Source organism: Frieseomelitta varia, unplaced genomic scaffold, assembly GCF_011392965.1.
Source record: "Frieseomelitta varia isolate USP_RPSP 00005682 unplaced genomic scaffold, Fvar_1.2 scaffold_164, whole genome shotgun sequence".
NCBI lineage: Eukaryota > Metazoa > Arthropoda > Insecta > Hymenoptera > Apidae > Frieseomelitta > Frieseomelitta varia.
In genome coordinates this window covers 426,243-439,097 of record NW_025109350.1, presented here as the reverse complement: position 1 = coordinate 439,097, position 12,855 = coordinate 426,243, and the positions used below count along the sequence as shown (strand labels likewise).

At 34.5% G+C, this 12,855-nt stretch overlaps 1 protein-coding gene across 7 annotated transcripts in view; it reads right to left on the bottom strand.

Annotated features, from left to right (window-relative positions):
* The window catches only part of LOC122538462 (A disintegrin and metalloproteinase with thrombospondin motifs gon-1-like), a 188,403-nt gene that overhangs the window by 10,988 nt on the left and 164,560 nt on the right, over positions 1–12,855 (bottom strand). For 6 of the 7 annotated variants that reach the window (XR_006308856.1, XM_043672551.1, XM_043672547.1 and 3 more), the window contains exons 9-15: positions 4,202–4,416; positions 3,760–3,912; positions 3,161–3,310; positions 1,881–2,035; positions 1,167–1,506; positions 839–927; positions 213–560 (exon numbers count right to left, since the gene is read on the bottom strand). Coding sequence is in view for 6 of the 7 variants with exons in the window: in XM_043672551.1 (XP_043528486.1) it covers positions 213–560; positions 839–927; positions 1,167–1,506; positions 1,881–2,035; positions 3,161–3,310; positions 3,760–3,912; positions 4,202–4,416 (1,450 nt within the window). In the remaining variant the exon portion in view is untranslated. The remainder of the gene's footprint in view (positions 1–212; positions 561–838; positions 928–1,166; positions 1,507–1,880; positions 2,036–3,160; positions 3,311–3,759; positions 3,913–4,201; positions 4,417–12,855) is intronic. The other variant, XM_043672550.1, reaches the window with a different exon arrangement.

Below are 12,855 nucleotides of genomic sequence, written 5' to 3'. Positions count from 1 at the left end.
ATAATAAACCACTCTATAAATATAAGAAAGATGTAAAGATGTCTTAGCAAACACAACAAAACAAAACCATCATCCAATTATCTTAGACAATTTTCACAAGAAGTGATAAGTAATTTTTTTTTTAACTTTGATCCAACGAGCTTAAAGGCTTCTCCCGAAGCAGAGAGGATCGCGTTCATTGGAAAACTGAAAGGAATGTAGGAATCAAGTACCGAGGTAATTGCTGTCGTCTACCATGTCCTTCCAAGCGTGCTGCCTGATGTCAATGTTGTTGCTACCCGCTGGGATCTTGGCGACTCTGGTATAGCCGTACTGGGTGGAGTTGTAAGAGCCGGTGATCCACTGGCAGGTGGAATTGTCGCCCCCGCATACGCCGCAGATATCGAGTTCCACCGTCGAGTTTAAAACGTGATCGCATCCCGCTGGTTTACAGTGGCCGTTCACGCATATGTGAAAGGTATCACGGCCGCATGGTGTTCCGTCGACCACTTTTTCCGCCAGCATGTAATACTGATTGCTTTCCACTTGGCAGTACAATTTACAACGGTCCTGAGGCGATACTGAAACAGGAGGAATGAACAGAAAATCGTGATGCGTCGAGGTTGATGGATGGACAAGCGTGGACCAAGCGGTATCTCACGTTTAAATCTATCACTAATTCATAGTTCACCCTTAGAGGATTGGTAAAGTCCCCTTTGGTTTTCTGCACAGATCTTCAGATTTTGTATAGCCGTGAAATTTTGAAGAGAAACTACTACTACTTTCACATGTTCTATTGGTCTCTAAATGGCCAAAAAATATAAATTTGCACGGATATTCTTTTAGTTTCTGCACTTACTTCGCGAATATTTGGCGTGCCATTTAACATCCTCTGTCAGGTTCGGTATTCTCATGTTGTTGTTGTCGAAGTGCGAGCACTGTAGTTCCCTGTGGAGAATATGCCGATTAGAATATGGCGGATTAGATAAAGGGATAGGAATTAGAAAGAAATTAATTATAGAAAAAGCAGGAAAACAGGATAAGACCAATCAGGTTTCATTACAATTTTAATAAAATTTTCAAATTCATGTACAATCATGTACAACTTCGACGTTGTATAATGTATTCATAAATAACCGTTTCGAGACTGATTTGAATTCAAGCAATTCAACTCGAACAACAACTACCTGAAATCAGGGCTTCCCGGCGGACATTCCTTGGTGCCACAGCTGCGATATTTGACTCGATCACCGATACAGTAACGGCCGTTGTTCTGCGGAGGTGGGTTATTGCATTCGCGGAACCTTTTCTTGATACCACCGCCGCAGGTTCTTGAACACTTCCCATATTGTCCCCACTCGCCCCATTGGCCATCCACTGGCTTGAGATTTCTACGGGAGACGCATTCGCCTCGATGACACCATTTGTCTCGGTCGCATGCGGTTCCATCAGCCCACGGCATGTGCTGGGTACGACACTGATCGTAATGGTCTCCGTTCGGTGTGGTGCACCACAGTCTCCTGCACACTGCCTGGCCGATAACCAACCAACCGCTCAGTTTATCTCAATTCTTAAGCAGTACGTTTGCTGCGTTATTGTTTCAAGCAACACGATGTTGCATAAAACGTATCTACATGTTCAAAAACCGTTTAATCATTATCATTGAGCAACTATAAGCATCCTTAAACAATAGAATCATTTTCAGTCAATCACGCGTTCATTTCGTTCTTTCAGCCCAGTTCATCGATTTCACCGGTGCTTACATTGTCGAATTTCTCCGCTATTTCCAACACAGTTGTTACACTTATTAACTTTTGAAAGAGCTTCAATTATCTGTCTACACTTGATTAATTTCGCCGGTGATATTAAATAATATATACATACAAAAATGTGTGACTTACCATCACCCACCATGTGAGAGCAGATCCTGGACCCGTTGCCAAATACCAGCTCGCACTGCTTGTTCACCGTGTAATCCTCGCCGGGAAGTCTGCTCGGGTCATCTCGCAGCATTATGTTATCCGGCCTGTCCAGCAGACAGTTTCCGTTTCCGGCCCTTGAAACAACATTGAACCAAGTTTGACAGAGGCTTGCGTAAGAGGAGGATCCTCGTGCATCATTCGCGGGCCGAATTTTTGTCGGAAACGAAGGAGACGCGCTCGGTGTTGCGCACCGAGACGTTCAGAAATGCAGCGAAACCGGATTCCTAAGGCGAGGAGCCGTCTTCTTCAGGCTGTTCGCAGAAAAACTCGCGGCACCGGCTCTTGACCTGATCGATTCGGATTTAGAACTGTTTCCAACGGGAATGTTGGGCGCAAATTCGGCTAGAGAGAGAATGAGAAAGAGAGCTTTAGCTCGGTTTCAAGCAAAAATACTTCAAACGCCGACAACGCGGTATTTTGTGCCTCGTGGCAATGGGAAACCCTTTGATTAGTCGATCTGATATTTCGGAGGTTTCATTTAAACAAACGTGAAGTGTTTTTGAAGATTTAGATGCGGTGCAAATGATTTCAACGATGAAGAAGATACAGTGGCGCGTGAAAATCTTTGAAGAAGTTATCTTTCAGTTGAAAGTTTTTTATTGATTTGTTGATTTTTGGATAGAGAGATTTTTTTATTCAGGACTATTGATGGTCGTTGGTTATTCATAAGTTTTATCACTCACAAGTCAGAAATTATTAATATTAACATCAATAAAACACCTTGGATAATCGAAATAATTTTGTTTAGAAAATGAATGAAATATTAGAAGCAAACTTTATAAATTCTTTACTTTAGAGTGAAATCTGTGTCATGCACAACTTGTTATCTGATAATTCAACAGTATCATTGTTTAAAATTACAATATAATAATTAATACTCCAAATCTTTAGAGTAATCTTTATAAACCTTCATTGAAAATTATTTGTAGCAACAAGTAAGAAGATAACGAATTAATAATTATATATATAAAACTTTTGATTTAAATCTCATTAAGAAAATTGTCCAGCTTGAATTTTTATTGCAAAATATGTCAAATCTTCTTGGTCGAATATTCCTGTGTGTCAGCCAAAGACATATGCTTTTTAGAAAAAGTAAATCCAATGAGACTAATGATGACCTAAGAGATATTCAAGGGCCAATCTGTCGGTGTCACACTTTTGGGAACCAAGTTTAGTGGTTCATTAAGGTAATGACTCACTCAAGGAACTCGGTGACGTAGTGTCGGGAACATTTTGACCATTCCCACGGGAAGGTATTGTCATCCAGCATTCTTGACATTATGTTGTGCACACCAGAACGATTTCTGAAAGCTGAACACTTTACGTCGTCGTCGTGGGGCATGCTCAGCCTAAAATTCAGATTGGGTGTTTTATTCGGTGCAGTTGTTTAAATATTCTCTTTATAATAAAATATATATATATATATATATATATATATATATATAGAATACGATATAATATAATGTACAATACAATTTATATAACATAAATATAATACAGAATATAGAATAAATATAATATAAATAGAGAATATAGAATAAATATAATAGTAATAAATAATAGAAAATAAATTATAAGGGAGCAACGTAATAAATCACAGAAAAAAAAATTTTTTTTTAATTCAATACTGTTATCTAAATATTACTTATATCTAAACTTCTTGTATGTATTTCATTTAGAAATTAAACGCGTGGATTTAAGAGTAATTGGTTTAACAGTGAGAAAAAATTGACGATAATTGGGAATTATCACTTATATGTCGATAAAGACTCGATATGTTTGGAATAATTTTACTCACACATGACCAATCTCATGAGCGATTGTGAATGCAGCAGCCAGACCATTGTCTTGAACAATGGCACAAGAGGATCCTGGCATACACATTCGTCCCAGCTCAGCCAGGCCCAACGTGTCGCAGCTCGTTTCGTCGGAACTGTGACACAGATTTTCCCTGTAAAAGTTTCGTTTCATTTGGTATTGTTCGAAATTACTTTTCGCGACTTTGCTTTTTTCAAACTTCACGATTATGAGAATCGTAAAGGCGACGAAGGTAACGAAAAGAAATCAAAGTTGAAATTTCATTTTTCTTCTACATTAGAAAATCACGATTGACGATTTACAATGTAGCTACATAATAACTCTAACAGTAGAGATATCTGGCTATCCTGATGAAGCTAATGAAATATTTTTTAATCATATCATTTCTCAGATTTGAAAGAAATTACAGTTGTAACAAATACCTGGTTAAAAGAAGAGCAGTATCATAATGTCCTGGCGATGATTCGCTGGGATTGTTGTTTTGTTGCCATCGACAGAACTTGTTCAACATGTCAGCTGCAGCGATTCCTTCGCTCCTGGTGCGTCTAACACCAAATATCTTGTCTATCGGCACGATATTCATCACCGAAATGCTTATGGGATTTCCGATTGATTGATCTTTGTAGATTCGCGAGACCTGTGAAAAAAAAGTGACATTTTTTATTAAACACATCGGGATTGTAACATTCTATCATTTATTATATAAATTAAGCAATCTATTCTGAGAATAAATAAACAAACGAAGTTGTCGCATTAAATTCTGCGTATTCTTCTTCGTTTAATTTATTCATTGGTGTCAAAGAGATCAAAAGGAACGATGTGCAAGCGCGTCGAATAATTAACCAAAAACGGGGGAAAGAAAAATCGAAAGATTTCTGATTTATGGCCTCGTTACGATGACGTTCGACGATCGTCAGTATATTAAGACTGTGCATCATGCAAATCCCTGTTCCTCGTCGCTTCTCTCAACTTTCTAAACGCGATAACAGTTTATAAATTGCTAGTCAAGAACTGTCTGTTTAGCCAATGATAAATCAATATAAATCGCGAGAATTTCGAAAACCACTTTCTCGAGACATTCCCAGCATCAATTTTTATTTATTCATTTTAGTTATTCAAGCATCTGGTGTTTCTTTTTTCTTATTTTACAATTAATTCCCAGTTATTCAAGCGTCTGGTGTTTTTTTCCTTCTTATTTTACAAACGTATTAATTCACTGGAAACATGTTTAGTAACATTATTAACGAATACGAATGACAGTAACATTATTAGTGAAACTTTAGAAGTAAGAAGAATTTTAAAAATAAATTCAAACAGACTGCAATTATCCTACATTCAAAAGTTTAAACTCTGACTCCCCCAAGTATTCAAATTAACTTAAATTTAATTTTTTTAATTAAATTAAGTTCCGAAATTCCCGACATCAACTTCTAGAACTCAGAGAAGAAAAAAAGAACTATAACTCACGAATCACCGATACATTAGCATTGCTGAAGAGTAAATTACAATTAAATGAATTTCACATTTTCCCAGCTACAACAAAAGCAGCAATATTTCGATCGTTGAGCAATGCCGAAATAATGGCGAGTTTCCCAAAGGCGAGCACACCGATTGTAAATTAAAGAATTTATTTCATTTTATTTTATCTTTTTTTTTGATTATGTTAATTAAAAGTTATTATTTTTAATTATAATTTTAGTTTTTAAGTTTTAGTTAATAATTTATTAATTAGGTTAGTTAATAATTAATTAATTAGTTTATAATTTTAGCTTTTAATTTTTAGTTATTATTTAAGTTATTAGTTTAGTTTTTAATTAGAATTCTTACATATAATTTTTATTTTATATATAATTATGTATACATATAGATTATGATTATTTTTTATATTTTTTAATATTTACAGTATGTGAAAGAGTTTCAGGATTATTGTTATTAATTATAATATAGTATAAATTATGAATTTGGTCATCGAAAAATAAAATTTTTAAATTTAATGTTTTATGATCGAATTAATTTGTCTAATTTATTTAATAATAATAATTTATTTATTTGATTTTATTATTTTAAGAAATTTAATATGTTCAATTATAATTTCTTTTCTTTTTTCTTCGATTTAATTCTCGACGAGGGAAGGAAAGGGCGAGGCTCGATGCGAAAGAAGAGTACCAGGAGACGAGACGAGACACGAGCAAAACGACGAGGATACAACCGTGCATAAACAATGCGAGACATTGTGGACCCTTAATTAGTATCGTGTCTCGAATCTTCTTCGTGCATCGTCCAATCTCCTCCAGTGGAGAACGAAATCCGTGGGACGGTTGATAAAACGCGTCAACCTTATCGTCCGTTTCGTTGATTTTTTAATCACGCGCTACTTACTCGACGTTCCACTACCTCTCCTTTTTTTTTTTTCTCTCCTCTTCGTGTTCCGGTTGACACGCGAGCAAATAACTCTGATACGATGTCGGTGCCGCGTGTGAGCTCGTACTTCGTAACTTCTGTTACGCTACTTTCACCATTGTTACGCGCGTCGTTTGTCTACGGGACATTGATCGTTGATCGTAGGTCGTAGATTTCGAATTTTTCGAATAGCTCACGATCCAGGAGGCTCGGCGCTTAGAAGTTGCCGAGGGATGGCAATTTGAGAAGTGAAAGGGAGATTTGGAGATTTGATGTATGTTCGAAAGTTGAAGGATTTAAAACGTTTGAAGTCGAAAGTTGGAGGACTTGAGAAGTTTGAAATGTTTCGAATGTTTCGAGGTTCGGAGATGTAGAGATTCGAAAGTTCGAAGGCTCGGAACGTTTGAAGGAAATGGAAGATCTTTGACGATCCGCGAACTCGAGAGTTAATAAGCTGGAAAATTTCTAACTTTTGGGAAACTTGGATTCAGATTTGGAAACTTGAGACTTTAGAACTGTGGAGACACAAAACTGAGAATTTGAAGGTTTAAAATTTCGAGGATTCCCTAGTTTAAAAATATGGACAGTCTGAACTTTTGGAAAACTTGGATTCATATTTGGAAACTTGAGACTTTAGAACTGTGGAGACACAAAACTGAGAATTCGAAGGTTTAAAATTTCGAGGATTCTCTAGTTTAAAAATATGGACAGTCTGAACTTTTGGAAAATTTGGATTCAGACTTGGAAACTTGAGACTTTAGAACTGTGGAGACACAAAACTGAGAATTCGAAGGTTTAAAATTTCGAGGATTCCCTAGTTTAAAAATATGGACAGTCTGAACTTTTGGAAAACTTGGATTCANATTTGGAAACTTGAGACTTTAGAACTGTGGAGACACAAAACTGAGAATTCGAAGGTTTAAAATTTCGAGGATTCTCTAGTTTAAAAATATGGACAGTCTGACAGCAAAACAAAATTGAAAATTCGAAATCTCGAAGATTTAGAGATTTGAAGGTTGAAAAAGCAAACGGAAAGAAAGACTAAATAAATAAACAAATATTCCACAAAACAGAAAAAAGAAAAAAAAAGAAAACAAAACCACTCTCTCGCCTATCAAACATTCGACATCCCAATTAAGCAATTTCAAACCTATTCATTTAAGTTGACACTAAACCGACTCAAACTAATCCTCGTCTCCTCTCCTTGCGTCGTTTGCCGGTTCACCGCGGGATAAACTGACTCTGGTAAACTGCTCCGCAATGATTCATTGCGAGGGACAGCCTGGACAAGCCGTGTGCGTTGAACAGAAAGAAAGAAACGGAGAGAAAAAAGGAGCACGAGTTGCCGCCTAAGTCCCGCTTCGATGGACGATGCCAGAAAATCTTCGTCCGAGCGATTAATTGTCAGTCGTCCCGGGCTGAAACGAACTTTATTAGATGAAACGAAGCAGGGAGTTGATGCGTTCAATTGGAATAATTCTTTCGACGTCGGACTGATGTGTTACTCCCGGCTGCAGCAGAATTTCTTCCAGCAGAATTTACTGGCAGGGAACAGAGGAGAACGATTACAACAGACTTTTGCGCACGTCGGAATCATTTGCACGCTGGCAATTGATTGATTAAACGCGTGCACGCGTTTTAGCCGCGCTGTAACGTGATTTGCTTGTTCTTACTCGTTTTTTCTATTTTTTATTTTGCCTCGATCGTGGTTTCGAAACACGGGTTCTCTCCGATAGGCCATGGACGTTGGTGAATGGATCTACGTTGGTGAAGTGTCGAACAGGTGTTGCCTATTCGAGGTATATGCTTTGAACGTGATCATTATCTGCTTGGGAATCGTACATACAGCGAAAGCGAAACGAATTGATATCACGGCTACCAGGATCGTCGGAGTGATTAGCTCGTAATACGTTGCGAAAATCTTCTCGTTGTGGAATCCCAATGTGCAGAATATTCGGAAATTCGACGCCACGTGAGCATTTGGAAGATTTAAAGATTTAAAGATGTTTAAGGATTCGGAGATCCGAATGATTTCGAAATTTTGGAGAGATACGATGGTTGAGAACATTGAGAATCGACGGGATTTGGACATTAGAGATCACGAGATTTTGAAAATCAAAAAAATCTGGGAGTTTCGAAGATGCGAAAATTTGGAAAATCCACGATTTGAAAAATCTCAGGATTCAGTTAAGAATTCGAGGACCTAGAGGTTAAAAATTTCGGGAACTTGAAGACACGAAATTCAGAAATTTGGGAAATCTGTAGCCTTGAGAATTCAACGTTTGAAAATTTAGAAAGTCCTCGATTGAAAAAGTTCAAACTGTTCAGAACTTTCGAAATGTTAATAAATACCAGAACGAATAGAAAATAAAAGAAAAATAAAATTAAGTAGAGTAATCGATGTTAAAGATCAAGATGTTTAAATAATGTTGAAGATTTACATTAAATGTAAAACTAGTTCTTTTGCGTCTCTGAGAAAGCATAGTTAGAGTTGCAATTCATCGGATGTTTACGTATTCATTGCAAGCTAATACCATGTTATTGTGGTTTTTATTTTACTGTTGCAATTAGCTCGACATAAAAAGAAGGTATCGAAAGAGTAATGTATCGCGATGAACAAACTACAGTTGGGTTTCTATGTTTAGAAGCAGAAGAAAACGTTCGTTCTTTCAAATAAATAATTTATCTTTTACTTTGTTAAAAAATTCGTTTAATTAAATTGATTAGTTGCGATGATTCTATGCTTCGTCAAACTATTTACAATTACTGTAGCCGTTAATAAATAAATAAAAAAATAAAAAAATAATAAATAAATAAATAAAAGAAAGAAGATGCGTTCCAAGAGATTCGAGTTAAAGTTACAAATAACTTGATTATCGATGCCAATTTTTGCATAAGAATGCGAAAAATATTTTACATTTCTCAATTCTACCCACTTTCGTTGCGTAAACGTATTCACATATTCAAAAGCCGTTTAATCATTCTTAAGTGATGCAATTTCAATCTTCTTTAACATAATTTCAATCTGTTTAATCAGATTTCTTAAATTTATTTTCTTTAATGTATAATTAAAAACAAGTGTAATTAAAAAAAAAATTACAATACACCATTAAATTATATAATTCTATGTATAAGGATAAATATCCTTATACGCAGTATAGTATTTATCCTCAGATTATATAATTCTTTCAAAAAATTACAATACACCATTAAATTATATAATTCTGTGTATAAGGATAAATATCCTTATACACAGTATAGTATTTATCTTCAAATTATATAATTCTTTCAAAAAATTACAATACACCATTAAATTATATAATTCTATGTATAAGGATAAATATCCTTATACACAGTATAGTATTTATCCTCAAATTATATAATTCTTTCAAAAAAATTACAATACACCATTAAATTATATAATTCTGTGTATAAGGATAAATATCCTTATACACAGTATAGTATTTATCCTCAAATTATATAATTCTTTCAAAAAAATTACAATACACCATTAAATTATATAATTCTGTGTATAAGGATAAATATCCTTATACACAGTATAGTATTTATCCTCAAATTATATAATTCTTTCAAAAAAATTACAATACACCATTAAATTATATAATTCTGTGTATAAGGATAAATATCCTTATACACAGTATAGTATTTATCCTCAAATTATATAATTCTTTCAAAAAAATTACAATACGCCATTAAATTATATAATTCTATGTATAAGGATAAATATCCTTATACACAGTATAGTATTTATCCTCAAATTATATAATTCTTTCAAAAAAATTACAATACACCATTAAATTATATAATTCTGTGTATAAGGATAAATATCCTTATACACAGTATAGTATTTATCCTCAAATTATATAATTCTTTCAAAAAAATTACAATACACCATTAAATTATATAATTCTGTGTATAAGGATAAATATCCTTATACACAGTATAGTATTTATCCTCAAATTATATAATTCTTTCAAAAAAATTACAATACGCCATTAAATTATATAATTCTGTGTATAAGGATATTTATCTAGTATTTATTCTCAAATAAACCTTCGATAAAGGCCTAAAGACTATCAATCTGCTGCACAGTATAGTATTTATTCTCAAATAAACCTTCGATAAAGACCTAAAGACCATTAATCTGCTGCATCTACATCTTCAACAAATATATGTACTATTTTTTTGATATTTTTTTGAAATATTTATTCAGACTACGTACGTAAAGTATCAATTTTGTCTTCAAGTATCATTATAAAATAAGCACACGTAACAAAATTGTTCAATAAAATCATATTACAATTAATTTATTTAAAATTAAAATTTAATTCAATTTAAATTATATTAAAGTTATATTATAATTAATCCAGGAGAGTATATCTGTGTTCTAGTAACTATTCAGCTCAATGTAAGCAAGTACATACATACATTCAACCGCCCTCGTGAGGACGTCCGGGTATTTTAATCCGCAGACTTCAATTAACTCGATACGACATTCTACTTTCTTCGTAGTGCCTAGCCACTACGACAGGCTGAAGAAACACTAACGATTCTTCCGTCGGTTGGAACCGATCGATCTTCGCGCGAGGATTGCGAGACGCGCGACGAAGAAGCGTGGCTGGACCGGTTGGAGGGACCGACCGAGAAACGCGGCGATCGAATCGTGTCACCAGGAGATCGCAGTGCGTCAGGCGTGCTCGAAGAGGCAAGTTTTTCATCTCCACGTCACGGAGGTGGCCAGTCGTGAACGACGTCGCTTAAAGCACGATCCTGTCCCCACACTGTACGCGTATGGTTAAATGGGTTATCCCGGCGACAAAAATTCACATTTATCGAAGAGACGGTTCTTCCTGTTGCCCACTTCTCGTCCGCTTGTGCGCGTACGGCTATCAGTGTCGATCGGCTATTAGTAGACGATATTCGCGAGAATTTTTAGTTTCGCGAACTACCGTCACTTAAGGGAAGATCACTTATTCTTGCGCGTGCAACCGAAGACTAGAATCCAAACGAGAGATCAGATATTTAAACACTGCAACTAGAATTTAGTTATTTGAATGCTGAAAAGTCTTTTTAGGAATGACGCCGTTTGAGTGTCATGATGAATATATCGGAGTTTGAAGTTCGAAGTTAATTCTCGAAAATAATTAATTAATTTTTTTATGCTTTCGCGGAACGTTTACTTCGAAACAGAACATTAAGAACAGAGAAACGTGTAAAATATCCAACGTGCTTTTTGCAACATCCACTACAAAAACTTTCGAGGATATTTTCGAAAATACGAAATTAGGATTCACAAGAATCTACCCGAAAGTGCAGTACCCGTTCATAACTGTGTCATTTTATTTCACTAATTGTTTCACTTTACATTTCTTGGCAATTTCAATCGTCGGTGCTGAATTTTTTCAAACAAGTTAACAATTACAATTTCCCTCGGATTTCAATCGCCGATCGTCAGATATTCAACCAAAAATAGGGGCCAATCATGCGTCTCATTTTTCCCTGACGATGCCAGACTAAACAATAGACCTATACTACTTAAGAATCAATCTCCCCGAGAATTCAAACCGAAGCTTGCAATTGATTTCATATATTATCATCACGTTATTTGAAAATTCCACATACTGCAAACAAAACTGTATATTTCAATTAGACTTCCTAATTATATTATATTTTATACTTCCTAATTATATTATATTTCAATTAGATTTCCTAGACACGTAGACAACTGTTGAATAGTGTTTCCCCGTCACGAGATAACCAGACAGGGTCGACATAGTGCATCAGGCGTAAATTTGCCTGGAACTCGGACAATCGTCCATCGACACACAGTGAATGCTATTACTCGATGCACACGAGACCCGTGTATGGATGTTGTTCCGTTGCTCTCGTAATCTTATCGAGCGGTCGTAACGCGGCTTAAAGTTTAATAGTTTTTAAGATTGGATTGCTCGAGTGATTGTTACAAGGCGAGGAAAACGAGGAGGATCGGTGCTTGTTCGGATCGTTTTAACTGGATCGTTTCTTTAGAGGAAAACTTGTTACTTCGGATTAGGTCGAAGACTATTCAGCTCTTCTTCTTTTTCTTTTTTTTTCTTCTTCTTATTAAGTTAAGTATCGAGGATTAGGCAAGTTCTTATTTTTTTAAGAATTTGGAGATTTCTGTTCTGCTTGTTGGTTTGTTTGGATTAAAAACTGAGGATCAACGATCGGGATGCAAGCAGTTTGCTTTTGGCAACGAATGGAAAGCAAATTTCCAAAGCTATACTACAATATTTATGCTGATATATAATATATATTATTTTTAATATATAATATATATTTTTATTATATATTATATATATTTTATTTTAATATATAATATATATTTTTATTATATATTATATATATTTTATTTTAATATATAATATATATTTTTATTATATATTATATATATTTTATTTTAATATATAATATATATTTTTATTATATATTATATATATTTTAGTTTTATAAAATATATATTATATATAATATATATTATATTTATAAATAAAATATAAATATAATAATTTATATAACATTTATGCTAATACAATAGTATTCATAAATGTCAAATAACTGATACAGATCGTTCCATCCAGATTCCTGTATTAAATATTAATATTTATCACAATAT